The sequence below is a fragment of the Tyto alba genome, unplaced genomic scaffold (assembly GCF_018691265.1).
Source record: "Tyto alba isolate M040663 unplaced genomic scaffold, T.alba_DEE_v4.0 Super-Scaffold_38, whole genome shotgun sequence".
NCBI classification, from domain to species: Eukaryota; Metazoa; Chordata; class Aves; order Strigiformes; family Tytonidae; genus Tyto; species Tyto alba.
Window position 1 is genome coordinate 31513761 of NW_024881313.1, and position 15917 is coordinate 31529677.

At 38.7% G+C, this 15917-nt stretch overlaps 1 protein-coding gene across 1 annotated transcript in view; it reads left to right on the top strand.

Moving 5' to 3' along the window:
- PTPRN2 (protein tyrosine phosphatase receptor type N2) overlaps positions 1-15917 on the top strand; it is a 664155-nt gene that overhangs the window by 561538 nt on the left and 86700 nt on the right. The window contains exon 14 of the mRNA XM_042802176.1: positions 15102-15296. Coding sequence (XP_042658110.1) covers positions 15102-15296 — 195 coding nt within the window. The remainder of the gene's footprint in view (positions 1-15101; positions 15297-15917) is intronic.

Below are 15917 nucleotides of genomic sequence, written 5' to 3' on the forward strand. Positions count from 1 at the left end.
ATTGAGTTAAGTGGTAGTAATGTTCAAAATCGCATTTCAAAGTACTGTATGAATTTATAAATCAGCAGAAATGTATCAAACATGACTGTTTGGTAAATTGGGGTATAAATAAATAAATAGGGGTACGTTTGCTAACATATCGCTATCATTCAAAATCAACTTCAAACTACTGCTGAATGAGAAATGCCCATCTTAAGTGCCGAAGCTCAACGGCACAGATTTCAGAGGGCACTTCAGGAAATCTGTGTTTGAGCTTGTTGTGTCGGTCTGCGAGGAGCAGTGCTGTCCCATCGCCCCCTCCCCTGCTCTGCCCGCTGCTCCAGCTCGCACGGCCCCCAGCGGGGCAGCCCCGGGGAACCACCCTGGCTGTGGGAGAGGGCTGTCCTGGGCTTGGGACAAGTGGCTCTCCCTCAGGTTTTTCCTCTTTAAGAAAACAACTTTTGTAAATTACTCAGTGTTGGAGAAATGGACTTGCCCTGACCAGAGAAGGTTTTACCGTCGCAGCCCAGGTCCTGTGACAGTGCAGCAGCACTTTTGAGTACAACACTCTTTACATTAGAGCGGGCAGGTGGAGAGAGGAGCTTTTTGCAGGCATGGAAGGAAAATAAGTACATATGCAACTCCTGGAGTGCTTGGATGAGAAAGGTCCATGTGGGCTTAGGTTTGAGTAAGATAAACCATCTTTTTGAAGTAGTTGGCTGTTTATCTGTGTAGGACTAGTGCAGAGTGGCAGAGAGAAGGTGATATTTACCCTCTCCTCTTACCTGACTTTATTATTCCCTGTCTAAAGAATATGGTGTTTGAGCTTGGTGTTTTGTGGAACAAGGACAAACGTGCTCCAAGCATCTTGCAGTATAATTTCTATGTATTTAGGATGTATGAAAATGCTAAGAAGAAACGAGTAGGAGGAGAAATTCAGTTAGTGACTCATTTTTAATTACTGGGAAATCCAGAGTCCTTACCCAAACAGGCATTTCTTAGAAAATGTGCTAGAGGTGCTTTGGACTTGCAGGCTGCATCTCGCCTGGTAAATTAAAGCAGTAGATTGCTTAAATGGCCCTGGCACCATTTCAGGCCAAGCCACCCAACTTTCTCCCAAACAATTTCCCAGCACAGTTAGCACAGGCCAAGAAAAAGGCATAGATTCATTCACCGGGCAGTTTTCTTAATAATTTGGCTGTGGCCACCTGGGTTTAGAGGGTGAGAATTACTGTTGCTTTATCTGCCCTAACTCCCCATTCTGGACTGCTCAGCTCTGGGCTCCTTCTCCCGAGCATCCCTCTCCTGAGCATCCTGCTCCTGCTTCATAGCCCCTTCCAGCCATCCCTGCCGCGCCATGGGCTGTTTGCCAGATGAGCGTTGGCTGGTTCTGGATAAGTACAATGGATTGTCTCCCTCTGGTAAATTGATTATGTCCCAGTGTCTGTACGTTACAAAGAAGCCAAAGATAACCACAGCCTTGCCTAATGGGCTGGAGAGTATTTGATCTGCAGTCCCAGGCAGTACATCATCTCAAGTGTCCCGATTTCTTTCTAGAATGACTATACTGTCTTCAGTGGCATTTTTTTTTCTGATGTAATGTAGAGGATAATCAGGCCTGTCTTTCCCACACACTTCTGCCCTTTTTTCTGTTTTAGGATTTTCCTTTTTCTTTTGGAGCAGCTCTGTTATCATGTTTCAGATTTGACACGTTCTTCTATTGTATATTCTCTGAACACTCAGCAGCTAACACTTCGATATGGCTTGCTGAGCCTTTCATATTCCTTCAGAGTGCTGCGGTAGAAGAAAAAAAAAATTTTAAAGTTTTGAACTAGGAAGTTTTCTTATTTTCAGCACAAATCTTGTACCAGGGTTGCATTCTGTGGAAGAGAGTAGAAGTTAATTATGTGTACATAAAGGAACTGTTGTAGAGGATGTTTGTCAGTTCTTGTAGAACCATGATGCCTGCGAGCAGGAACAGGTTGCAGTTTATTCTCTAAAGTCTGTAAGGTACATAAAAAGCATCCTTTCTACTGCTTTCTTCTGAGTACATCTGTTTGTCCTGCACACCAGTCTCACACGGTGGGCTGTGAGAGGGAAGAGGAGTGGGGGATGCAGCGTTGTTTCTGACCTCCTTCTCCGTGTGGGCAGTGAAGACACACTGTGCTTGGCAGCGGGCTGGCAGGTCGGTGTCCTGCCCGAAGCCAGCAAGATCTCAGCTTCAGGGATTTTCGTCCTTCCTGCACTGTGTGTTTGTGCCTTAGTGAAGGATTTGAGGCTGACTGCAGCCACCTAAGGTTTTACCCTGGTAAATCCGTACAGATTTGGCTGTTTTGTGGGACAGGTGAACAAAAGGAGGTTTCAAATCCCAGGTTTTCCAGGGATGTTGTAAAGTTGAATATTCTGAGTGGACTATGGTGTTTTCAGTCATTTTACTGTGGTATAAACTAAGAGAAGTTTAGATAGAGCAGACTGGAGCTCTCCTGAGGTCATGCTGCTCAACTGCTCCAATCTTCCCAAAGGCACAAGTGAGAGGTGCTGTCTCAAACAGTCTCGGGAGCACGCGTGACATGTGAGGGCAGGGGGACCCCTGGATGGCCTGTGTGCAGAGTTACAAAGAGTTGGGCATTGAGGATGTGATTTGTGTTGACTGGACAAGAGGCCTCATTTATTTCCCCTCAACAGGGACAAAGCCGCCACTCCAGACACGAGGACCTCCTATCCAAGATACTTTCCTTTTTATATATTTATGTGCATAACAGAGATCTAAATACTTACTAGAAGTTTAAAGAGCTGTAAAAGAAAATTTGAGTGATTTAATGTACACCAGCAAGGTATGATAAAGGACTGAGACAACTCACCTGACTTTTTTGTAGTGTGATTTTTGCTATTACAGGTTCTAAGCTCTCATAGCACCAGTGTATGTCACTGCAGTGCGAGTCAGCTGGGGCACTCCTGCAGCTCTTCATATTCCAGTTCAGGTTCTCAGCTTTCAGCATGCAGATCCAGTTTTCATCACTTGTATTCTTACCAAACAACCAGACCAAGACTGAAGAAGGGAGACTGTAAAAGGATGCTTCATTCCTTCAAAGAACTTCAAAGAACCAAAATTAATTTGTAGGGAAGGTAGGAGAGAATAGCTTTTGAATTGGAGAAAATCCGATTTAGTGTAGGTGGCTTATCCAAGGATTTGCCAAAGACAAATGTGTGATGTTTTATTGATGTTTGCTTGGGATGACTGCATTCTGAACAAGAGCTGATTTTGATGAGGGAAAGAGTTTGTTAAAATTTTAATATTTCAGACTGATAAAATCCTATTAATTTTTGGTGCAGTTTTTATTTTTCTGTTTTCTTGTATAGCTAACATAGTTGCAGGCTTCTTGATGATTCCTGATTTTTCCTTCTACATAGGACTGCTGCTGCTTTGCAGATCTATGTTCTGGCAGCATCTCAGAGATCTCGAAAGTGGTTGATCTTGCCCTCCAAAGTGGGAACAGCTCATAATTACCGTGATAAAACTCATTTTTCATATTGGGTCTACATGCTTACCTTGGCTGATTAAAATCGCTCCCTTTCCCCTCATCAGATGTTACCTAACTTGGAGATATATGTATTTCATGCAAGTGGGAAGGCTTCTCCTTGGTTATATTGTCTTACAATAGCAGAGGTTTGAAGTGGGCTGCAGTAGAGCCATAACTACCAACCCTACCCATTTTCTAGTATTGCTGGTCTGAACATCCCCTTAATCTTCAAAAATGAATCGGTGAGAATATTTACATGTCGGACATATATTGAGCTTTCCCACTAATTATTAATAGAAGAACAAGGGAAAGATGAAAAGGAAAAACTTAGGATGCTGCTGATTTTGTGACAACATGGGGAAAAAAAACCCTTGGATTTTACCTTTTTCCAACTTCTCAACTGGAGTTCATCCTGGCTTTCTGGGAAAGAAAAATGCCTCGTGTGGAGTGAAATGGTGTGATTTACTGGGAAAGGTTTTGCTTCAGTGGATCACAGCAAAAGATAACAGTGCCTGGCTGTCCACGTAAGCTGTGAGGAGGAATGTGATGGAGCTGAATGTAGTTTTGGGAGCAACAACAATCTACGTATGTTATTTCATGTTATATAGTAAAATTATGTCATACAGCATCTCCCTCTGTACTTTGGGGAAATAATATATACAGTAAAATGGGAATGTGAGCATGTAAATTCCATATACTGTCACACATAAGAGTGAAATAAAGAGCTGCAATTCCTAATTAACCTCCCTGGAAAGCTCTTGAGTGTGAAGTTAACGCATACAGAAGGGTTGCCTAGCAAGCTGTTCAAAATTTCAGCTTCTTTTTGAAGGTCTGGGTCAACCCAGTGGCTCTCTAGGCATTGTCGACTAATAATTTTGTTTGCTTGTTTGAGGGCTTTAGAAGTTAATTAAGTATAAATCAATGCTGGAGGCTTTTGTGAGTGCTGGTCGCTCCATTGCTGAAGGAACGCTGCAGAAATGGAGGAAGTGAGAAAAAGGTGACAAGAATGATTAAGGGCATGGAAAACTTGTATGAAGAAAGATTGAAAAGACAGATTATTTCTTCTAAAACAGTAACAAGTGTCAGTGTAGAAAAGGAAAAAAAGTATATAAAATGACGAATGGAAGAAGAAGTGAAACTCTGTCTTCTGCCTAGCACAAGGGCAAAGATGTTGGATTATATTAAATACATAAAAGACTAATAGAGGAAAAGATATCTGCATAATACAGCTGCAATACACAACACTATTTCTGCAGAATATTGTTGATGCACTGGTTGTTAGCAGGAATGTCAAAAACCAAAGAAGCACAAGAGAAAAAACATTCTAGGTAATAAAATAGCAGATGATGCTTTAGAAGATGTCTACAACTTCATCCTCCAGGTCTTAATCCAAAATTAAGATGTGACTGTTTTAGGAATATGCCTACTTGGTATGTGCTTTCCTGTGCTGTTCCCATGGTTCTTCGTGTAGACAGACTGGTGCTTGGTGGAGAGGTCTAAGATGGAGTGACAACCCCTGTGCTTGTGTGAGGTGGCAAAGGGAAACCCAGGAGCGGCAATAGTGGCCGAGGAAGTTCCTTTCTTTGAACAGACATTAACTTCTTGCTGCTGCTACAGGGTATTTATTGGAAGTGGTGCCATGAGACAGGCTAGGGGTGGTGGGGAGGCTTGCAGCTCTCCTCTGGGCAGGCAGTGCCAGGGCACGGCCATGATCTGATGAGAGCGTGGTTGTACAGAGAGGCAGGGGAGAGCCCAAGAGAAATGTGCTTTTTTGCTGTTGTTGCCGTTTTCTGCAAAATACGAAATCTCTCTGTATATCTGACCATCAGTACAATGTATAAAACGTCTCAGTTTATTCCAGTGTCTCCTGTAACACTAATAAAGTGAATGTGTAGAAATATTGACCAACATTTTTAATCCTTGAAGACTTTTGTGGTGTGTGATAGAAAGAATCCTGGTTCTCAGAGACACATACTTTTCTCATACATACCATTTTTTCCCATAGGTTAGTATAGTTTCTCTGTATTACCAAAGATTTAGCTCATAATAACCTGCTCTGACATACTAGCAACTTTGTGCTTTGTAGATCCTTTTTTTGCACTGTTTCCTTGTTCATAAGATTTGCATTTGTTCTCCCTAGCAAAGTTAAAGAGTGATTTCATTTTTATTTGCAGTGGAGAATGGGTGGAAAGCAATGATTTTAGTTTTCAGATCAGGAGAGGGTAATGACTGGCAATTTCAGCTGTCATGATAGATGATGTTATGAAAAAAAAATTGTCAATGATGGCCATCCTTGATAAATACTTTGTTATTCCAGCATCACCTCTTACGTGCATGGCTACCTTCTATGAAAAAAAAAAATAATAATTTGAGGTTTTCAGAAGTTTATAGGACTTCTTTTTGTGTTTCTTTGGCTGTTTTTAGTAACTCTGTTACCATGAATGTAGTTACACACACTTAAGGAGAAGCAATAATAATCTTTGCAATGGTGTAAAATAACATTTTTAGACATAAACTTGTGGCTATAGGTTTGTTTCTTTCCAGGCTGGAAGTGCATGCTGAGTCCTGCTGGCAGCTGGGAATTCCTATTTCTAGCAGAAATGATTTCCCATTTTTAGTCCTGCAGGGCAATAAAATAGTGGACACAGCCTTAATGTATAGCTTTCCTGAGAAACTACAGCTGGCTTGGGACTGTATTTTTTGCCTGCTTTAGGCCCCAGGCAACTATAAATGCTGGGAGTGGAAAAGGAAACATTTGTGGCAGTTATCTTTTAGAGTGCTGGCATCTGCTGGAAGCTGGTAGGGCTTTGGGTGGGTTAGACAAAGTCAAAATACATGATGAATTTGCACATGGTTCTGCATGGCCTTTCAGGTTAATTCAATTGTTACTACAGTTTATTTGTAGCCCATACTGTGCTGTATGGCTCTCACTGTACTAGTGGTGAATTTACTGTGCAAATTCATATTAAGAAGCAGCTGTGCCCTCATGATCATGTATTTGAGTTAGTTAACGTGAACAAAATACAGAAAAGGTGAAGTTTGTTTTCCACATTATTTTTCTCTGTCTAGTTAGTCCTTAAGAAATCTTTCCTCTCTCAGCTTCATACTTACCATATATTTGTAAAACGCTTCATGCAGCTGCATCTGAAGTGTGGGAAATGCAATTTAGAAACCAGCATTGGTTGAAACCACCAAAAAAAAAAATTCCTTCTTTCTTCTTTCTTTTTTCTTGTTTTCTTTTTTCCTTTTTAGTGTGTGTGTGTGTGTGGTAGTGGTAGTAGTAGTGGTAGGTCAATCTCATATCCCGCTGCTTCCAGAATTACAGCTGTCTGAATATCAAGACCCGTAGTGCTCAGACACTGCCAGGGACACCCTGAGAAAAACCTGGGTGCTTTCACACCAGTAGATCTCAGGTGAATTCAGGTCTATTGTTTGCAGATCTTTCCTATTAGAAATAGTCCCTAGTTTTCTTGGAGTCATCCAAGTAGGCTCTTTAAATCCTGAGACACCATGATGTCATTATGACCATGATGTCATTATGCAGGGAAAATACCAGTTCAAATCAGTTTAAAGAAACATGAACTTTCTTCATATATCTTTCTGTCTGTGAAGTCCAGTGTACTGCAGTCCTGTTAAGTCCTGTTAAAATGAACACAGTGCTGTTGTGATCGTGCCTGCTTAAGCAGATTTGTTTCTGATAGAATATTAGGCAGGTCAGGTTGAAAGGTCTTGGTGTACATACAGCTATCACTTTTAATAAAGAGTAATTTCTTTCACTAGTGTCTCTGCATTTTCTTAATCATTATACCATGGAAGGGTTTATATTTTGTTAATTCTGAAAATATTTGTGCCACACTTGTTTCTGGACTGGCTCAGGTGATTTCCATTTGAATTTGATAAGCAAATCTGTTTCATAAAACTCTTCCCATTTTTAGAAATCAAGGATATAAACTGTCGTACTCACACAGTTCCAGTTAGAGTGGTCTCTTGCATTTTTGTACAGGAAGAAAAATCCCCAGTAGAGTAACCTAAACATGGTCTTCAAATTTCACTGTTCCTCTGGAAAGCAATATTATCCCCAAAGATGCCTGTGCTTTCCTGGAATGGATAGCAGGGAAAGCACACTACCGTTATTTCAGGGAAATATCATTAGACCTGTGCTGTCATGTCTTCCTCAGTGACACAAGCCATGCAGAAGACCTCTCTCTCCTTCAGGAGCTTCTGGGCTATTTAGATGTCTACTTCATCGATGAGCGGTCATTGAAATAATCAAAGTAAATATATTTCCTTAAGCCGTATTGCATAGTGTGTCTTCAGTTCTGTGCAAGCCATAAATTGTCATGTCTACTGGACTTCTGGAGATGTGTACAAGACTGTGATGGCTCTTTGTTTGTTTGATTTTATAGGGTAAGATTGTGGAAGTGCTTGAATTTAAAGAGTCGGAGTAAACTAAATAAATACAAATAAAGAAAAAGTCATTTTCCATATAAAAATACCCTTTTTTTTTTTTTTTTTTGCCTTTCCCCTTCTGCATAGCCTCTGCTTTCTTTGTGTACCTGAAGAAACCCATGTAATCATAATTACATGAGTCACCACTAGGAAGCACTTGCAATGCTAAAATAATTGAAATTTTTAATTTCACAGACTGTAATCAAAATTGGGGTTTTGTTAGGAAAATGAGTCTCAAGCCTGTGTTTGACTACAATGCTTTGTACAATGTCAAAGAGAAGCATCAGCCCTGACTTTTAGGTCATTTAAAAACCAAACAAAGTAAAACCCCTACAGTGAGACTCAGTTATATCCAGCTATACTGAGGGTGGTGCAGGATGAGAAGGCAGATAGTAAACTGAACTGGACAAATGAAGGCTGAATTGATAATCAAATAAATACATTTTGCTACTTTTTTTTTCTTTATTTCTTCACAAGATCTATCATATATAAGTCTAGACAAAAATGAATTGTACAGAGCATGGATATATAATGATACGTTTGATGCTGTGTCTCTCAAAATACTACTCTCAAACATTTTTCCAGTATCTCCCTTTGTTCCTTTTCTGAAGGCAAACTGGTCTCAGTAGTTGCCTTTTCTAGCAAGGATAGAAAATATGTGTTCAAATATTCCACATATGTAAACAGCTCTTTTACTCCTGGACAAAAAGTATGTTAAATTGAAACTAAAGCTTGGAAGTATGTTTCAATAACTCAAAAATAAATGGTAATAAAGCTGTAATTATCCCCAAAGCTACAAACACAGTAAATAAGTTAAAGTTAAATTTATAACACCTGCAAGCATATTAAGTATGCAAAAGCAAAATAAAGGCAGCCAAATGACTTTAGCTTCACCCTGTAGTAACACTAAGCAAATTTAGTTAGAGAATAATGATGTTTGTAGTCCTAGATTCATTTGTTTAAAAAAATGAGCTTATCTTATTTTTTCATTTTTTAAATCTCACTGTGTTATGACTGCATCCATAGCAGAACAGTTAAATCCATGCTGTACGTGCAGACCTCAGCTCATCCTGTGAATAATGCCTCCTAATTTAAAGGAAAGTGAGGCTACTATTTAATTAAATGTATTAAAGCTGAGAAGAAAAACATTTTTAAAGATCTTATTCTTCTATACCTAGCATATAAAGGTTATGTATATTCTTAGTTTTCATGATATATTTTGTTATAAACTATAGCCTTGAATCATTTAGGATTAATAGTCAGCATTCTTATTTAAAATTTCTACAAAACAATTTTGGTTTTCATGTAAAATGAACACAGTGCTGTTGTGATCGTGCCTGCTTAAGCAGATTTGTTTCTGATAGAATATTAGGCAGGTCAGGTTGAAAGGTCTTGGTGTACATACAGCTATCACTTTTAATAAAGAGTAATTTCTTTCACTAGTGTCTCTGCATTTTCTTAATCATTATACCATGGAAGGGTTTATATTTTGTTAATTCTGAAAATATTTGTGCCACACTTGTTTCTGGACTGGCTCAAGTGATTTCCATTTGAATTTGATAAGCAAAAAATTTTTAAAAGCATGGAAATATTAGGCCTACTTCCTGGGCTTTATTTTTGGAATTATGTAAATTTGGGGATTGGTTACAAAAATAGATTATTTCCATTAATATATAGTAATTAAATTTTATTTCTTCTTCTAAATAAACTGGAAAGTTGGAATTTCCCTCACATCCCAGGCTCCTGTTAAGCAGATGTGAGGTGAATGTGACTGGAGAAGATAAGCAGTATTTTAGACATGAAGCTATTTTCATTTACTTTGGACCGAACGACTTCATTTATAATGCACCTTGTACCAGGTAGATGAGAACGATTCACATGCCATGGTCAGTGGCTGGACTTGGACTACCTGGAAATATTGCATAGTGCATTCGCATTAAGTAGGTATATTTTAATGTACAGCAACATCCTCACTGGAGACAGCTTTGAGGTGGAGTGGCTTATCTTTAACAGTAATGCGTGGAAAGCTGAGGTGCACATTGGCCATCTCTTAACCGGGATGGTCAGGTCAGGTCTCCTGCTTGTAACGTGCCACCCTAAGGTTTTCCAATTCCATTTTTGCAAATAAAACAAACGAAAAGATTCAATATTGACCATTCAAGCCTCAATTCCAGCTGGTTTTAGTTCCATGCTTGCATATGCTTAGTCCTTACCAGGGTGTATACATAGATTTCTCTTCAAAACCAAGCATTTTAGTAAACTATGTGATCTTAATGGATTTTACAGATACCTACTCTATTAGTTGAACTCGATGGAAGATAAAAATTTCTCTAGATTATCATTTCCTGTCTTGTCCTTCTGTGGTGCTGATGGCTGCCATGCATCATGAAGCCAAGTGGTGGCAAATGCCGCTGCTGTCACTGGCTGGGGACATCTAGAAGAGGTGGCCTACCACTTCTGGTGGTAAGCAGGTTGCATCTCTAAACCAGACCTGGACAGGTATGTGTGGGGTTCATTCCTGGACAGACTCGTTGCCTCTTTGGTTGACAGGAAAGTTACTCAGCTCTTCAAGCTCAGAGACCCATCTAACAAAATATAGTGTTAAGGCTGGCTCTCCATCCATCTGGGTTGTCTTTAAATGTGGATAAACTACATTTATGCCACAATGTGGTTCATTCACAAGTGGACTGTATGGATTTGAAAGTTATTTTTTTGTACTTGAGGAAATAATTGTTGCTTCATGCTTCTCCCTGTCTCTGTGAGGACAACCAAGTATTAGAACACTTTAAAACCTTATTGGAAGAGGTCCAGAGGTTTTCTGAGAATATTGTTTATGGTTTGTTTAAGGTTATCAATTATGTCTCAAATAAAAAGCTCTCTACAGATGATCATTGTGCTGTACTTTGAACTCATTTAACTGGACATTATTTACAGAATATTTATCTCGGTTATGGCAGTTTTTGTCACACAGCGATATTACTTTTCCATTATATACTGCATGTGACCACCACATAAGTTTAATAATAAATGTTGGGAAATAAAAAACAGAGTAAGTGCCTCAGTATGATAGCAATTCCCATGCAATGGGAAATAATGTCATAAACTTCAAATTACCTTTTAAATAAATGTTTATGTCTAACACATCCATTAGATCATAGCCCGAAGGGTCAGGAGGATCATTTCTTCATATTTCACTGTATGCATTATGATTGCTTTTTTAGGTGTAAATGATGTTTTTAAATGAAGAATGGCACTCAAACTATATACAAACAATGGCTAGACATTACTGAGTCGCAGTACGGCAGAAATAGCTTCAGCCACTCAGCTAAATATAGAAGTGCAGCAGCAAAATGAATTAATTCTTAGAAAATATTTTTAATGGTGTACATGCTGAGATGGTACAGAAATACAGCTCGTGTCATTCTCACAGTTTGCAGCTTTGACATTTTAGTCAAGTTTAAATTCTAATTGTGGTTTGGTAGATGACTGATTTGCTGAATGCTTATGAGAATAAAGATTTTCGAGAGTGGAGAAGAGAATACCTGAGCATGCAGAGAAGTGTACATGTAACAGATACTGTATTAATGAGGTTCTTAACCATCTAGGGCTTTGTGTGCTTGTGAAGCAATGCCATCTCTGTAAGTGCCCAGGGACAGGGTTTTCCTGAGAGCACCTCATGTGAAACACCTCAGATGTTGAGACCCTGCTATTCCCAGTGCCTTTCACAGGAAGGGGACATTGCTGACCACCTCAAGATGAAGCAAACCTAAATCCCACATTTAGACATTTCCCTGCTCTGAGCTGGATCTCCCTAGTCTCTATGTCCTGGAGCTCCCCCAAATGCCCCCATGCATCAAAACTTTTATAAGTGGTGGTGTTAGCTGTGTAATCCCTGCAGCGCTAGGCTAAAATCCCAACCAGGAGCTGAACTGGTTGGGCTAACAGAGAGGTGGCTTTGAAGAAGCAGAAGCTGTAGGTGTCCTGAGACTGCTGGCATGTACGTGGGGATGGGGGGGGCAGCCTGGGCTGGGCTGGCTGGGAGTGGGGGAAGGAAGGCCTGTCAAGGGCTGTTAGACCAAGCTGGAAATAAATTCAAACAAAAACCTTCTGTTTAGAGGCAGGGAAAAACCCATTGTCTTGGAGATTTAAAAGACCAATCAAGAAATTCAGTGGTGTTTTTGCTGCAACTACGATTTGACCTTCCTGTTTACATTAAACATTTTTTATGGCGATGTGTAGTGACGTGGTTGCTTTGTGTAAGGTATTTGAGAGTTACAGCACTTCTGGGAATAATTGTTTTGGTTCTATATATGTCAGGAAATAAATATGTTAATATTTGAGATAAGGTTACTTTTTAAAAAAATCATTATTTATATTTGTTGTGTTTCTCAACTTTACCTTCTTCCATGAGGACCATGAACATGTTAAACTTAGTTTAAAACAACATTTCTTAGTAATATGAAATATTTTATGTCCAAAACATTCTTTTTAGTTGGAGGTTAATATACTGTAGAACCGGTTGGCAATAATGCTGCTTCTTTTGTCATTATCAATTGTGTAAAAATGGTATATTAATTTCTTAGAGTTCACTTGATCCTGATTCTTTTTTTGTTAGCAGAGGTCTATAATCCTTTCCACAGCAACCACTTGTAAAAGCAGAGGATTATGACTTGCAGCAGGATATGAGCAGCAGGAACAGATCAACTTAAAAACAAAGATCCTGTCTGAGTACAAATGCTATTGTTAGCACAGAGTTGGGGTGAGTCAAATGGCAGGATGTCTATTAGAATATAATAAATTCATGTTTACGCCACATGGCATGCTAGCCAGAAGAACATCCTTTTAGCAGTTACGGGATAGATTACATATTTTTATACCTTTACTTATTATATTTTTGCCTAGTCCAATAAACCATTCCCTCTGAGAATGGCTGATATCTAAACATCTGAACAGCTTTTTGGTTTTCTGTAGATTTATTTTTCTGTCTAAAAAGTTTCTGCACTGTTATACTTTTCCCAAAATCTGCTAAAGCAGGGATTTGAAATTACACTACTGCAAGGTCATTCTGAGGTTAGTAATATCCATTTTGGACTATTGCTATCTTTTCTTATGACATGTGTGATCCTTCAGAGGAAAGGAGAAGGAGATATTTTGTTTTCTTTGTCCCTATATTAAAAAAAAAAAAAAAAAAAGAAATACAATAACTTTTTTCCTTTATTAAAAAGTTTTGGGTTTAATACTGATAGTTTAACTGACCTATCTAACACTAATACATGTGACTCAATTTCAAAGTATTTTTGAAGTTTAATTTTTTTTCCTATTATTTTTCCTGTTAAGATCAGTAGGAAATAATGAAGGTACTAAGTGACAGAAAACATTCTGGTCAAGTGTGAAAAAAAATGTACTTTTTGTAAAAATTTGAAAAACTCTTACATGGCATGGGCAAAATTAATAAATACAGAAAATGCAGTGATGGAGTCAGGTAGCAGTTTCACTTTGGACAGTTTGTACAGTTATTCTAACAACTGACACCACATACAGGGAGTAATCTGTGCTTCCCAAACTTCTGTGGACTGTATTTTTGTAATAAACAACAAAATATATCCTATTTATATATGATACGAATTTTGTCTTGATGTACCTTAATTTATACATGCATATATAGAGAGATATATAATGTATTGCACACTGTAAAATAGTAAAATTCCATGTAAGCATCTCTAATGGCAAGTCAAACAGAAGCTTTGGTAGAAGAAAATGTTTGGATGGGTCTTTAATCATTGCCATGTGATGGCAAGAGGAGACTCAATATAATGGTTTTGGTGGGTTTGTTTGAATATTTGTTACTGCATGGATTAGTATCCCTCTTCAGTGCCCTAAAGTTTGAAAGGTTAAAAAAAAAAAAAAAAAGTCTTAAAGTTATATTTCTAAATCCTGTCTGAAAAGATTTTATTGCATTTGATATATGGAGGTTTTCAGATCATCCTACTGATGTCACTTGGGCTGCAACTATATTATCAATAAATAAGAAAACAGAAGCCATGGCATTTCAACAGTATGAATTCTTCAGACTGTATTATTTTGTTAGCCTGAGGCAGAGACTGTGCTCTTAGTACTCGTCTGTGCAGAATGAGTAATCTGAGACAATTGTCTAACCACACCGTGTGTGCAATATGTCCAGATACTATGGACTCGCAGGTCTTGCTGTGCACCACAGGCAGCCAAGTATTTCTCATAGACAATAGACATATGTTAAAAAATTATAATTTTATTATACTGTCTGGGATTTCACCACACATAACTGATTCTAAAATCATTCTAACAGTGACGGTGTAACTGTGGATCTGTTTATCTCATTAGAGTCAGAATTTTATACTGTAAGGAGTTGGTTTTACCAACAGGATTTTCTATTCCCTAACCAGAATTCTGTGTTTTTGCATGAATTCTATGCATGGAAGCAACTGAAAATATGTATTCTCGGTGTGATCTATTTCAGTGTTTTAACATGGTTTGCATGAGTGTGTGTAATAGCTTGAATTTTCTTTCTTTGCCAAAGCTGCTTAAGCAATACAATGACAAATTTCTGCTTTTATTCTTCGTTAATGTCATTCTTCATCCTCTCTGCCCCACATCAGGGAGGAAGTGTTGTGAGTTTGCTATTTTAATGAAGAGAAATGAGGCATCTATCAACTAGGATTTATACTGGAGAGCACATCAATTCAGTTGCCTTGAGCTTGCTGAGTTTGCACATCCAGGGCCAAGCAGCTCTCTCAATTACTCCCGTGCAACCCCATTAACTTCAGGAGGTTGCGCCGTTCAAAAGTGGCTTCGCAGAATGTGGGGTGATATTAGGGGAAAAAAAGACTATCTGTTAGGGAAGCCAAGCTCTAAAATATTATTTTGGGTTATCTAAAAGGAGATGTGCGTGCAGTCATGATTACACTTTTGAACGATTAGGATAGCCATCATATAGTAATTCCACTGAGTATGTCTTTGTAGACATGCCTAACAGAAGAGACAGCCTCCCAAAAATCACTGCAGTGAGGAGGAAAACACTTCCAGCCCTGGAAACATATTGTAAATCCTATGTCTTTAGTAGACTGTATTCTGTAATTACTCTTAACCGTAAGTTGTTTCTTCCTCTTTCTCTAGGAGCTATGCCGTCAGCGCATGGCAGTGAAAACATCTGATCACCCGGAGCCCCTGCATGCTTCCCGAATAAATAGCGTTTCTTCACAATTTAGCGATGGGCCCATTCCCAGCCCCTCAGCCCGGAGCAGCACATCATCCTGGTGCGAGGAGCCAGTCCAGTCCAACATGGACATCTCCACCGGTCACATGATCTTGGTAAGGCATTTTCATCTTAACGACATGAGAAACATCATCAGAATTTAAGGTACCTGCTCAGCTTTTGGCAAGAGATAACTTTTAAAGAAAGGGAAGCTGTCATTTCTCAGGTAAAATACATTCCTGAGCTTTGTTGGTAATCTTAGCTTTCTATAATTAAAAGTAAACAGATTTTTATTTCCATTTCTTTTTCATTATACCAGGATTTTTCCTCTCTGGGGAACATTCTTTTATCTTGGACATATAAATTTCTTGTGTGCTTACTTTAAAAAAGATAAGCCCTGTATTGTCCTTTTGTCCTATTAATTTATGTTTAACTCAGCTTGGACAACTGAAAAAAACAGCTAAATTTCTGATCAGCTTGCTGCTTTTTCTCACATATCTTCAGTGTGCGGAGGTGTCTAAGCTGAGAGGACAACACAATATCAGTGATAAGGAGCAATTTGTTTTCCATTACCTTTAGAAAAGAAAACAGATCTGAATTTTGAGCCTTGCCTGAATTTTGTTGTCCTTGGCTGAATTTCTTCCAAGCTGGATGTCTTCTGTGTTTGAAATGATCCAAATGTAATCTATTGATGGAGTCTGCATTGGAAAACTTGGGTTACTTCCAAACATGACTTG